The sequence below is a fragment of the Centropristis striata genome, chromosome 1 (assembly GCF_030273125.1).
Source record: "Centropristis striata isolate RG_2023a ecotype Rhode Island chromosome 1, C.striata_1.0, whole genome shotgun sequence".
NCBI lineage: Eukaryota > Metazoa > Chordata > Actinopteri > Perciformes > Serranidae > Centropristis > Centropristis striata.
The window spans coordinates 39,422,272-39,437,059 of record NC_081517.1 but is presented as its reverse complement, the minus strand read 5'-3'; the positions used below and the strand labels follow the sequence as shown (position 1 = coordinate 39,437,059).

Sequence of the window (14,788 nt, the reverse complement as noted above, 5' to 3'; positions counted from 1 at the left end):
CAGGAAAGAATCTGAACCCAAATCTAACAGCCCACACAAACTATTCAGATAGATACAATAATAACTATTGAAAAGCAACAGAGAAAAAGCAACCTATTTTTTAAAACTGCTTTTGAGAGAAGCAGTCAGAGCAAATCCAAAGTTCCCAGCAAGGTTATTTGAGCAACTCAGAGCTCAAAAATCAAAGAAAGGTTCACTTTCAGTTGAACCTCAGTATCGTCTGGTGCCATATGACCTGAAAGGTTTGGGTGATTTTTTTGGCTTTGGAGCAAGTTGAACACGCACTGTAGAAGGGTTATTCAGTGTATATAAGCAAGATAACTTTAAAAAGTAGTGAAAGTAATTATAACAAAACATACCTATAATAATACTACTAATAACAATTGTAATAGTTTGAATATAGTTAGAATACTTGCATACTGCATGCTTGAAGCCAATGCAGTGATCCCAACAGCAGGGAACTGGGGATAAAGAGTAATTATTGATTGTTAATTGTGTGCACATGTCCCTGTGTTTGTGAGCGTATGGGAGTGGTGTTCCCAACTTCCTCTATTAACTTTGGAGCTAATTACTATTTAATTACATCCCTGTAGATAAACATGCCATGAAGGGATAAGGCTGCTTCTACATAGTAATGATTAAAGGGGCAGTCTACCGTTTTTACACAAGTTCCATTTACTGTCACAAGTTGGTGCTGCTAGGACTGAAAAAAGCATTCGTTAATTTTTTTTTGTGGAGGAAAAATAACCCAGGTTGGGTTTGAGACTTGAAGTATTTAACAGAAAGTTTGTGTTACAAACTGAAGGTGTGGAGTTTGCATACAAGACTTTTACTATTAAGGAGGTAAGAAGGGCGTAAGTAAAAATGATGCTATAGTTGAACTTGGGGAAATGTAAGATTTTTGAGTCACAAACTATCATCACTCAGCTTTTATCAGTTTGTCTTAAGAGTTGCCCAATTATTTGAAAGTGCAAGAGGAGTCCCTCTTGAAAACAAAATTCACGAACACATGCACTTATAGAAACAATGTTTGTTCACAATCCAGGTTAAATATCCCTGCGTCACGTACATACAATTTAACAGTGTTGAGCTTACAGAGGTGAAGAACAACTAGATATATTCCCATCTGAGATATGACAGCATCAAATATGCATTTTAGATGAATCAGATGAGAGTATATCCAGTTGTTGTTCACCTCTGTAAGCTCATACTTCAAGTCTCAAACCCAACCTGAGATAACCCTGATGACATCATCAGTTTCTGTGGAAAAAAATAACCCTGTCATATCTCACGAAATACACATATATTAGGTTTGCAAACTATTTGACCTGGGGAGCCACAGACTAAAGATTACTCAAAACTAGTCTGACCTGCAGTGAGGTGATGCTGGTGTGTAGATTTGGTTTATTGAAGATGCTATCAAAGCAACACAGCACATACAGAAAAATACCAAACACCATGTTTAACTATATCTTCAATCTTAAATGTTACTCCTGAAAATGATGAATGATATAAAATTAGCTGATTTCACATAAATCTGCATGTCAAATTAACCGCCAGTTGTTGTGCTAATGATGACAATCACCTCCGGGCCAACATCATTGCTGATGCTGGTGATTGCTGCAGTCAACTAGCCAGTCAAAGTCATCGATTACATTTTAATAGTATCACCTGTTAATGAAATGGCAAACAAACTACTAGCTTATGGACAGAAGTCAGGCTCATCAGTTGCTTTATTTTACTACTGCAGCTGACTTACTTTTCACACCAAAAATAATGAGATTTGTCCATGTTGGTGTCTGCTTTTGTTTTGACACTGTGTCATAAAAACCTAATGTGAAGTATCTTCTCTACCCAAAATGTAAGATTCAAACAAACAAGCTCACTGTTGAAATGTAAATGTTGTCCAACTTTCTTTTACTTAAAATGCCAACCAATTTAAAATTTGACTCTTGTGCTTCAGTGGAGATTCGAAAGCAAAAATATTCCATTCAGATGTCTTAGATCAAGATAAAGTATTGATAAAACCTCTCTGTCCAGAGAGGTTTTATCAATTACCAGCTTGTCAGTGTAAGTGTAACCTGAGGTAGCGTTATGCGTCTACGACAACAGTAATGGTAAATGGTAAATGGACCTGCACTTATATAGCGCTTTTGTAGTCGCTTTGCGACCACTCAAAGCGCTTTACACTACAGACTGCGCTCATTCACCCTTTCACACACACATTCATACTGGTGGCAGAGGCTACCCTAAACGGTCCCACCTGCCACCATTGGGAATTAATTCACACACCGATGAACGCAGCATCAGGAGCAATTTGGGGTTCAGTATCTTGCTCAAGGATACTTCGACAGTTAGGCTGCGACGGTCCGGGATCGAACCACCAACCCTTCGGTTGGGGGCCTACCAACTGAGCCACAGCCGCCAACAGTGTGGGTCTGAAAAGCGTGATCAGTAGTGAAGTGACAAGGACGCTTCGTGAACAATTTGTTTATTTTTTGACACTACTAGATGGCGGTCTTGCTTAAAAAAAAAGTCTCTAGCAATGGTAATTGAGTGTGTCAAAGAGCGCCATCTAGTGGGCTCAGAAAATAAAGAAAATGATTCACAAAGCTTCATTATCGCTTCATTAGTGACCAGCCTGCTGTATGAGAGTAGTGCAGATTGGTGGCGAGTGGAACACACACGGAAAAATAACATGCACTCACATCCGTGCGTGGCCAGAGTGGCTAAAACAACAAATTATTGTTGTTTGTTGTAAACTAAAAACAGAGAAGCTTGGATTAAAAGAAACACAGGGAGCAAGACTTCAATCTCTGATCAGGACACTAATACTCAAATATATCCTTGCATAGAATATAGTTGTTTACTGCGATATTAATGTTCTGAGTTTTGTATACAGCCTCTTTAAACACAGAATTAGATGCAGCCGTGTCGGGAACTCAGAGTAAATAATGTCTCATGAAAGTTTGTTGACAGTGTATATAAAGATATGTGCACCAATGCCTACACAGACATGAATTTAACAGAATCATATCTTAATTTTAAATATCTCATAACTTCCTTGGTTAACTCATTTTAAATGTTTTTTGTTCTTTTATCAGAGGCAGTGAAAATGATGGACATGGATTCCTTACCACTGTAAAAAACAACAACAAAAAAACTGTCAAGACAAAAGCCGACTTTTCATTTCTACAAAGACTCTTGCAGAAGTCTTTTGTTCTTTTTCAAGTAATAGTCTTAGTACACAGTGACACAGTGGAATTTCAAAAATCTGTTTGTTTCCAAAGTGATTTATAATACTCTTCAACAGTGTTTGAGCTGAAGAGTTACATTGTCGATATTACATCAAAAAAACCTTCGCACGTAAATTGTATTTTTTGCTTGCATATCCAGAAGCAACAGCAGCAAATTTTCCTGTGAATGTCTGCTTGACAAATGCCCTTTAAATTATACACAACCCATTTCAAATTTAAGGCCCCATTCGCACATGAAACGACAAATTACATCCATTATATTAAAGTACATCACATGCTTGTCAATATCTTTGAAATTTACACGAGTGATGAGCAGTGCTTTGCAGCAGGTGAAGGGCATATTTATCACAACATGACAGCCCCTATTTTCTCAGTTTCCCCAAACCCACTGGCAAACAGGTGTGCAAATGGCGGCACATGCAAATAATGTTGTCAAATTAATTGAAGCGCTGAAATAATTATCGTGATGAATAAACGTCTTGTGGAGATGAGCATATATTCCCGTCTCCTGTGGCAATTCCCAGGGCTCCCCTCACGATTAAATGGAATTTAGATTCATTGTGGGGTCTCAGAGGCCCACTGCATTAAACTCATTTCCAGCAAATTCATCTTGAAAGAGCTCAGCATAGTCCAATCACACAAAATAAATACAGCAGAGTAATTGAAGCCTCCAAGGATGGGCAAACATTATTACTCCAATTGCTCAATTGTTATGGTAATTTAAGAATCAGTGTCAGTATACTTTGATAGTTGGGTCGCTTGAATCAAATTGCAAGTTACATCATTGTTGAATTAATTCTTACCTAAGCTAAGGCAGGTAATTCACTAATAAATGACAAAAATCTACAAATGTTCTTCAAGGCACTCCTACGATGAATCCATTATTTGAATTTATTTCATTTTAATAGACCATACTCTTCTTTCTTCCTTTCCATGTCACTCCCTCATTATCTCCCCTCTCACTCAAGCTTCCTTCCTCAAACTCAAAACTCCTCTCTAAGGGACTTGCTTATCCTTTCCCTCTGTCGTCCTCTTTATTTCCCTTTCCTGCCGCCCCCACCCAGCATCATAATGGATCTGACCTTAGAGGGTCACTCCAAGTGTCATATCCCTGTAAGAGAGCCAGTCCAGTGATGCATGGATGGGCACCCAGTCCTATTTCAATCACCAGTCTGGCTGTGGTTAACTGTGCAGCGGGGTAGGGGAGATCCCTCAGGCCAGTCAAATATATGTCCCCTGAAGTGACTGATGGGGACGGTCACCAGCAGTATCCCATCTTACAGTCGGTCTTATGTGTCAAAAAAAAAGGAAAATAATGATAGAATCATATCAGGAAAAGGGAGCCAGTGTAATTTAGAGAAAGTGAAAGCAACAAATTGGATGAGGTGAAAATATGATGAAACACACTGAAAGAAAAAAGATCAAGCTCTTTAGAAACCTTTGTGGCCTTGAGCGATTATTCGTGTCTTCTGCAAATAGTTTAGTGCAGCATCGTAAACATTTAAACACCTTTGCAGCTACAGTGATGACACAACAGACCACCGATCGGCACAAATGCTTTTTTGTATTTACTCTTTTTTTTTTTTTTGCATAAATATCAGTGCCAATGAATGTAATTTTTTCATGACTTAGTTTCGGTTTATGCCTGCACACAAACTCCTCTGCTTCAGCCTTCCTCCTGCATAAGCAAATGTGAGACCTCCTTTAATGTGAGTCCAAAAGACCTGGCACCAAGATCTTGGAGAGAGAAAGGGAATGTGGAATCAGAATAGCCCCTAAGAGATAATACATGCACGAGCCCTGCTGCACTGCAAGATATTCAACTCTCTCTTGTAGCCTTTTCCCAACAACAGCTGCTAAGAAAATCAGAGGCTCTAAATCATACTGTCGTCCGTACTATTACCACTGGTAAACATGTTTGCTTTTTTCCCCTTAAGTCAGTCTTTCAAACTCGGCAGATACTACATGGATAAAGCCTGATTTTAACCCCTATTTGGTCAGCCCTGATTTATTTCAGAATTGAGCTAAATTTCCAGAAAATCTGTTTGTGTTTGAAGGCGGTCATGATGCCTGATTTATTGCACGAATGATCAACGATTTGGCCCTCGGACAATTGGAAGGATTTCTGGCATTTGAGAAATTTTGGTCGGCTTACAGTTTGAGTAGTTTGAAGATCAGCTTTTCCCACATGACTGCTGTCAAAAGATCCATTGAAACTGTAGCAGGATTATTTTTAATGGGACAGTGTTTTACATGTTTCTTACTTGCCTGAATATTGCACCTCCGACCCAATATTCTCCCTTTTGTCTTGCTACAAACTTCTACCTAATGGGTTATATAAATATGTAATAATTTAATTTAAATTCTCCATTATTTGGAGAAAAACTTGATTTGAGTAAGCAACCAGGGTATAATTGGATGTTCAATCTTTAAATTGTGAATGCAGAAGTGACGTACAGTGTCTGCCCAGCTTAATGCACACTCAATGCTCAGTTACCAGATTTCCATCCAAATGTATTGCAAAGTTTGACAGCTGCAATATGCGAATATCTGTATTGATCCAGCCATATAAACATGTTTTCCAGCAGAAATGCAAACACTGCTGACGTGGAGAACTCAAAGGAACTGAAGTTATATATATATATATATATATATATATATATATATATATATATATATATATATATGTATATATATATATATATATATATGAAATACAGGAAACACAGGAAATACAAATAAACTGAAATAAAACAAAAATTCTAAACAATAAAAACATTACACAGAATGAACAGACAAGAGATTTATTTTTTAGGTGTTTAATGATTAATGTAATTGGTCTTTATTAATAATACATTGAAACATTTTTTTCCCATCCACTATTGTTATGCTACTGCGGACATTAAAAGTTATTTAATCAAGATAAGCAAGAAGATGCCGCAATTACAGTGTCAAAATTGGATGGAAATGGGATATTTAAGTTCTGTTATTTCTGTTTCATCCTCCATATCCTCCATTATTTTTTTGACCTCAAATGAGACAATAATTAGCCCATTAGCACTGGGCTCTGTGTCCCAGCCCCAGTTTCATTATGTGACACAGCACATTCATTCATGTAAATCATAATTTATTTGGTGAATGTGTTTCCATTGCATATTGTCTCATTTTGCCTCTATCAAAAAACATCAGCTTTTCCACCTAAGCCAAGCCGAAAAACAATATTTTTGCGATAATTCAAGACATTTCCGGAATAACTGCATTCCCACTTAGCGCATTTAATGTGCAAATTAAAAATGTGCATAACATGTTTGAAAGTAGTCATACAGAATGCATCACTTGATGTGTTTCCATCCACATGTGTGCACACACTGCTGGCAGATCTTGGGTCCTTGGGACATCTAAATAAGTAAATCTATCAGTGGGTTCACTAAAGTATCCCCACTGAGTGGTTAAACGTGCAGTACCATGTATATACACATACTACCACACACACAATTGAGATCCCTGATCACGTCAACCTTTTCCACGTTTCATTTATTCTCTTTCATTACCTCCTCTGGTTTTGTGGGAAAACATGAGATGTGGATCAATGCGTCTTAATCCAACTTCTGAGGACTCTGAGTGGTTTTACATCTTACAAGGTGCAGTCATGCTGTATTATAGCCTGGGGAATCTTCATACAGATTACATGGCCACTATTCAAATTATCCAAGGCTTTTCAGTCTCGTCACAAAAAAAACCCTGGATGTCAAATCTAATGGATCATAATCTTTACAGTGTGAAAAATTGCCTCTAAGTACTTTTATTTTTTCTTTAAAAACTGCTTATACAGGCAATAAATCCATTAAATGTACAAACCTACAATACCTTTACTATAGATTTTTTTCCAACAGCACTTCCCTTTTATATCAGTAGCAGAACAGCATCAGTAATACCTGTTTCTGGGTTTGCCTGGTAATGGCTGCATGCACTGAAGTCCATTTAAACCAAGTTATTCCCTTCATGATTCACTCTATGCTCCCCTGCTGTGCTATGTGCTCCTTACTCCCAGACTCTAACCAATTCTCAGACAAAACTTAGACTAAGTGTGGCAGCTCAAAAATGTAGAGGAAAGAGTTGGTAATAGCTTGTTGTTCAATTTCATTTTCAATTTATTATCGCAAAATGAGATGTTGTATTTTGAATATACTTAAGTATACTAAATTAGAGGAATTAACAAATGTGGTTTAGTCTAATGCGGCCAAAGGCAAGTTTTCCTGTCTGAAAGCCGGTTCTTTGACTGTCAAAACTAGGGATGGGCGTTTGGAAGAAACCTGCCAACTAGAGCATCTGTAACGTTAACGACCAATTAATCGATTGATTGCATACATGGGCAGAATAAAACAGATTAAAACTTGCAGTTTGCAAACTGTAGCTTTATCCAACTTAATTCTCAGCTCACTGGCTTATTCCTGTATGGCCGCAGAACTGAACACTCAGCCATGTTTCATTTCAGTGAGTACTGATACGCAGTCATAGATCAAATTAAAAAATACACAGATTGATTAAAAATTCCATGTGATCGACCAAATTCTTAACGACCATTAATCAAACATGATGTATCCTCCATTTGCACTACTATGTATATATTTATATATATATGTGTGTATATATGTGTGTATGTATGTATATGTGTGTGTGTGTGTATGTATATATGTGTGTATATGTATGTATATATATATATATGTATATGTATATATATATATATATATATATATACTTGCATTAATGTACAGTTAAATCTGCATTTATTATTCATTTTATTTATTATATAATCTATACCTATATACTGTATACTGCATTTTTATACAATTAATTCCTGTATATATTGCAATATGATTCACAATTACTGCTTAATGCACTTCTAGTTAGATGCTATCTGCATTTCGTTGCTTTGTACTTGTGACATGCGCCATGACAATAAAGTTGAATCTAATCTAATCTAATCTAATCTAATCATTGATTAACTATTCCCATCCCTAGTCAAAACTCAAAGAATTGGTTCTCAACCAGCCCTTGAACTGCCTTGGTCAAACAGGGGTATATGTACATAAAGCAGATCATCAAAGCTTTAGCAGGTAGATAGGCATTGCCACTTGATTCAAACCATGGTCGATTGTCAATTCAAAAGACTACTGGCCAAAGCCTACTTTAGAAATGATATCACAATGTTTGAATGTAATAAATTGGAAGTTTTATCAGTGTCTAAGTCACTTTCAAGGTCTATTTCATACCCTCAGGTGGCTTTATGACTTGTTTTTGTTCGGTTTCAAAACAAAAGTCTCAGTTCCTCTGATATTCTTTTTCGATACTTGATCTCTGTAAAATGCAACACGGTTTCACACGGCTGTCAATATGTTTTATGAATGACTATACAAACACTCTCTTTAATTGAACCCTTTGAATATTTTACACCATCAGCCAACCTTCAACCAAAAATTTCTCCAATGTTTTTGATGAAGTGTGTTCAGTCTCACATAAGACGAGTTGAAATGGAATGGTTAAGTCACAGATTACAAAACGCTTTGAATTTGTATGCTGGGAACGTCCTCTTTTATGCATCTGCTATCTTGCAGACAAGTGTGTGACAAATGCTCATTAAAATCTTTGCTTTGTTTGTGTTGCTGTTTAAAAAAACCAAAACCAAGGACAGTCACCTTGACACTACAATCGGAATAGCAGAGATTTTGGAAAAGTTTAATATCTTTTATCTTTTATCTATCTAAGATCTAAAATCTTCGTTTAATATCACTGCAAGTGTGTGTACAAAGGAAGACATGATGTGTACGTAATGTGGCTCTGTCTATCTTGCAACAAATGTGCAATTTGAAATGATCAGTTTCCTTAGGTGCACATTGGAAAATAAAAACTGTAGTGTAGTTTTTCCTCAACTCTTTACCAAACTTCAGAAAGAGGCTGGTAAACAACCTTTAAATCTGAGAAAAGAGAGGTCTAAACTCATTTGATGCCTTGCTACAGTACATAACCCTTCATTTCTTTCTGCAACTTTTTTTCTTCCTCTTCACAGTCTTTTAAAATGCCTCCCACAAGGGCCCTTTTCATCACCAGTTGCTGTTCAGTTGCTTAAACATTAAAATCAAGCCCATGAAGATGGAGTTGCACACAAAGAAGTAATCTTCTGCCCTTGCTGTTTTTTTAATGGGATTTCACCCACTGAATGATATTATCCAGATTTATTTTTTTATTTTTTTTGCAGACTAATGCGTGAAACTGACCAGGCATTGCGAGTAGATCAATTGCTGTTTACATGCCAGAATTGTGCAGGGTAGATAAAATGCTGCTTTTGGAAAGGATCCAAGGAGGTTACTGAACACAAATTTGTAGTATACTACTTGTAGAAGTATTCATTAATACATAAATTCAGATCCATTTGTTGTAATTTACAGGGTGTCACGCTGGATGTTTTTATAGGGCTTCCATTTGAAGCAGAAGTGAAGAGAAGAGTTGCATCTGAAAAACAGAAATGAGCATTTTTCCTGTGAAAGGATCATAAACAATCAATCCAACAAGTCCTCTAACCCATACAGCCACATAGGTTATTGGTTTTTACTCTTTGATATGACCCACAGGAAGAATTATTGCTTCCTATCAATGGCAGGCGACCATGTCCTCATTGTTAAATGTGATGGTCACAGTTTTAAACATGGTTAACGTGAAATTATTGCAGTTTGGCTAGGTTTAGGCACCAAAAGCACTTGGTTATGTTCAGGAAAACATCCTGGTTTGGGTTTAAATAGGGTTAAAATGATTGGAGGTAATTTCCCTTGACTTAAAACTTAGACTTTGGGTATCACGCAGGATACAAACAGCTGTCTCCTGGGTCAAAGTCCTGTGTTTGTTTGACCCAGGACTTGACCTCCTTACTTGGCGGACTTTGTCGCTCTTTATACGGTGTCACCTTTTATTCTTTCGGCGAGTTTCATTCAAGCTGTTCATCAAAAGTGCAGCTTTACTACTGTATATGTGACTTTTAAGACACAACAAGGATGTTCTAGTACAGTCAGATGCAGCTGTCATAGGATCAGCAAGTTTTATATTTTTAGGTGGAGTCTCTATTCGTAACCAGGAAGTGTTGGTTTCCTATAAATGAATTGTGGGATGCAAAGTCTTTCCTGTCCTTGGAAGCCAGCAGGGCTGAGTGACAGGCTGCTTTTGTTGTCGGAAATAAAAAGCCCTAATAAAAGTGATATATCACTACCAGAGGGAAATTCTAATGCCATTTAATCAGCTACCGAGGCAACAATTTTATATCTCAATGTTAATGTATTTTATTTATTTCCTTAAACTTTTATTGAGTTTTGAAGAGAGGCCTCAGAGAAGTGGAGATGGTAGATTTAACTATGGAGGCACTGATTGTAACATTCTGGGCAGATACTGATGTTTAAAAAATGTGAATCTATGATTATTTTGGTTGTTTTTATTGTTTTAGTGTTTTTGTCATTTATAACCACTTTTATCCCATGAAAACAAAGAAAGTTATTTAAAAAACACTGAACTGTTTCAAAGTACTGTTTCTGTTTGTTCAGTCTGACTGCGAATAACCAACACAACATTAAACCAGTGCAAAATTGATTTAACACATCAGATAGATCAACCAAATGGTGAATGTCATCTTATTTGCCAATTGGACGATGTCGGTCAACAAGGCGAATATCGACCAATTCCTGATGTTAGGACGATATATCAGTGCATCCCTTTATTGTACACAATTGTGGTGATGCTTTGGCACGTGACCTCTAATCTGACAGGAGATATATTTAAATCCTCCTCAGGGTTTCCCCCAGAAAACTTGCTAAGCCTGGTGGTAGAGGAGCCCACCGGCGGTCCACCAGGTTTTTGTAAAAAAAAAAAAAAAAAAATGTTAAAAGTTGACAGGAATTTTGAAATTATGACTGTTAAGTGTTATTATAAGCCATTTATTAAAAATACTGGTAACGCTTTATAATAAGGTCCTTAATAACCATTAATTAACAAGTAATAAGGCATTGTTCTCGCTTTAGATCCGGTAGTTGCAAAAAGCATGGTTAACTTATAGTTAACTTATAATAGATGAGCAATAAAGTATATTTTAATATCAATAAGCAAACAAAATAAGATTAATAAAGGCATGGCAAAGACATAATGGGTGGGTCATGGGTGTTTGTAATGCCATTATTAACACTTATATAAGCTTATAAACACACAATAATGTTAATAAGCCTCTTGTACGGACTTACAAGGGCCTTATTACTTTTTAATTAATGGTTATTACAAGGACCTTAATATAAAGCGGTACCAAAATACCTAAATATAGAGTCTTACAAAAAGGCACAATCTTGGCAAGTCTTGAAATACGGTTTTAGGCCTATAAAGCACTGGGGGAAACCCTGCTCCTTGAACTTAGCGGTTTTCTCCTCGTTATTCTCCTGTTTACTTGCTGTCTGAGTCTGTGACTCAGTGTCATGTGATTTGTGTCACTCATGTGTGTTATCATAAAGAAAAATCTCACCATCTGATCTTGATTTGTCCTTCCTCCCTACATCACCCTACATCACCCCCCCCCCCCCCCCCCCCCCCCCCCTCCCTCCCCGTTCTCTGCAGCCTGTAATGATCTGGTGACCTCCGGCAGGGACAGGAAGCCCAATGCTTTGGTCCAGGTGGCTGTCATAGATCCCCACAAGCAGAACCTGGTCTCTCATGCCTGCACAGAGATAGTGGAGGTAAGGAAACACACACACACACACACACATGCACCACCCTCTCTCTGCCTCTCTCCGACCTTTGATGTTTGTTTTTTTCACTGTGTCTCTGGGTCACTGGGTCTTGGATGGTGTTCTCTCGGTCTGCCCTCCTTTTTCTCAACTTTTTTCCCCTCATCTTTCCCCTTGAACAGACAATGAACGTTAACTTTCTTTTTACTGTGTCAGTCAGTGGTGCTCCACAACTCCATTACTTGAGTCAAAGTGTTGATGCTCCTTGACAAATATTACTCCAATACAAGCGAAGGATTTCGAGTCAAATTTTGACTCGTCTTAAAGTTCTTGAATAATTGCTTTTAAAAGTGTTCAAAAGTACACTTTATTTTTAATGGCAGGGTAGCTTACTAAATGCGCATAATTAAATCAATTGATTAAATATTAAGAAACATTGAATTGACAAAAGGTCTGGGGCTGTTTAATACTGGGTTTTGGTATCAATCTCTACTAATAATACTGCGTTTATTTGACAAAATTAAAACATATATTTCTGAAATGGGCTTTAATCAGTAAATAGGCATTTTTGCTTGCTAATTATTAGTCAGCAGTGGATTCACACATGCTCTGATCCCAATACGACAACCTAGCGGGCAAATCCTGCATGTCAAAAGTAATTTAATCCACCATAGAAGAAAAAACTACAACTACTATAATCACAGATGACTTCACAAGGTTTACCTACCTTAACATGCTATCTCAGGCTTGACAGCAATTTCAGTCAGTCAGGGTCGGAGTTTCTACTGTGAAAACATTTAAAAGGTTAGGAATCTTTCTTCATTTCAGATATGGCCATGGTTGCTCTGGTGCAGAGGAATTTTCATCTTTATCTGACATAGGCATCATTAGTACCATTATGTTAAAATTACACTGTTAAAAAAACTTGACTGATAGGCGTAGGAAGACTAGTTTACTGTGACTGTTTTTTTTCTCCCATTCACAAAATGTAGTAGTCAAAAGTAGAATATTTGTCTTTTAAATGTAACAACAAAACATAGTTCTCAATAAAGAACAGATACTCTGTAAAAATGTACTTAAATAAAGTACTCAAGTAGATGTACTTTGTTACTGACAAGCCCTGATAAAAGTGTGAGTCAGTAACATCTCTCAGTATGTACAGTGTGTGTGTGTGTGTGTGTGTGTGTGTGTGTGGGGGGGGGGGGGGGGGGGGGGGGGGGTTTAAACCGTGGGAGTTCCGTACAGTGAGAGTGTTTTTGTGGTCTTTTAACCTCTTTAAATGCTTCTTTTATTACCTCCAGTGTGACAGTAGTGTTGCCAAGGCAATAGTCACACAAGTGTTTTTGGGAAGCAACAGCTGCCCCCCGTCCCACTACGACACACCCACTTACACACACATATACACACGCGCACACACATTTTTTTTCTCTCCTCATATGAGGGCAAAGTTTCCTGACGCATATTTTTTCCTCCTAATCCAGTAAAGCTAAATGGGCATAATCGTCTCTTTCAAAGACTGCACTTCAACTGCTTTTTCCCCTCGGCCCTGTCAGGGAAACAGCACTGTGTGTGTGTTTGAGCATGTGTGTGTAGAAACACAGGATGTGGTAGGATACTGTATGCTGGCTCAGCCGGCTCTGCAGACACTGTGAGTGCGGCTGGAGTTCTGATTTCATGGCTGTAATGTTCAGGATTTGAAGTAGGATCAGAGGATATGGACTGCTTTCGTCTCCACAAAAACCGGGTATGTGTGCATTCTGTGTGATTTTACAAGTCTGTTTTAAAAGAGAGGTTTGCAGCCTCATAAGAGCTGTTTTAAGATAGTATGAGGAGTTTTCTCTGCCATATATTCATTTTATTAGTCCGGATAGTGTAATATAACTGAAGATATCTGCTATAACACTTCACACGGAAATCAGATTAAACCGACCGGTAATATTTAGTTATTTTGACTTGCAGGCAGCACAGCATTGACAAAATGCAGCGTGACTTTGAAATCCTCTTCGAATGAAGTGCAACTGTGTTGTTAGGCAGAACAGAGGTCACTTGTTAGGACAGTGTTAACCAGAAGGGTTTTCCATTCATACATTGCCTTCCAACATGCACAGCAGCAGATGTTCATTAACCTGTGTAGCCAAAGGTGGATCTGTGTGTGTGTGTATATATGTGCATGTGTGTGTGCTGGGGAGCCCCGCTGTGTGTGTGTAATGAATGTGAAGACTGCTCAACTGCCACTTGTGTTTCTCCTGTTTGTCACATTCCCGGGATGCCAGCTCCTGACAGCTGCGGCCGGCTTTGCTGGACACTGATTGGAGTCTTGGTCATATGAAAGGTTCGGCATTATCCGCCTGGTGTAGTAGGTGTGCGATCAGGAATTCACGGTATATGATATAAGGGTTTAATTTAGAAGATAAATGATGGAACAAGCCAGCTGCTACAAAGCCCTCTCTAGTCTTACTCATGAATCACAAGACAGGGGTCAAATAAAAAGAACAGGATAGCATTTAATCATGTTGGATCTGGACTTTACTTCTCTGTAGTTTAAATAAATGACCTCTCCAGGTGTTATTTATTGAAAAAGTCAATTTTATAGAAGAGACTGCCTCTAAATATATCTTAACTGCCACAGAACCAAAGCATAACACAGTGTGTTACCCTGTGTTAAAAGTATGTAGTGTGATCAGATTAGAAATGTGACAAATAAAGTATGCTTAACCCTTTATCGGGCGAAGAACCATATTTGGTAGCTTCAAATTAACTAGATATAAAGTGGCAAATCTG

At 37.7% G+C, this 14,788-nt stretch overlaps 1 protein-coding gene across 2 annotated transcripts in view; it reads left to right on the top strand.

Moving 5' to 3' along the window:
* The window catches only part of inpp4b (inositol polyphosphate-4-phosphatase type II B), a 180,557-nt gene that overhangs the window by 14,854 nt on the left and 150,915 nt on the right, over nucleotides 1–14,788 (top strand). For both annotated transcript variants that reach the window (XM_059342057.1, XM_059342047.1), the window contains exon 3: nucleotides 11,898–12,016. In XM_059342057.1, coding sequence (XP_059198040.1) covers nucleotides 11,898–12,016 — 119 coding nt within the window. The remainder of the gene's footprint in view (nucleotides 1–11,897; nucleotides 12,017–14,788) is intronic.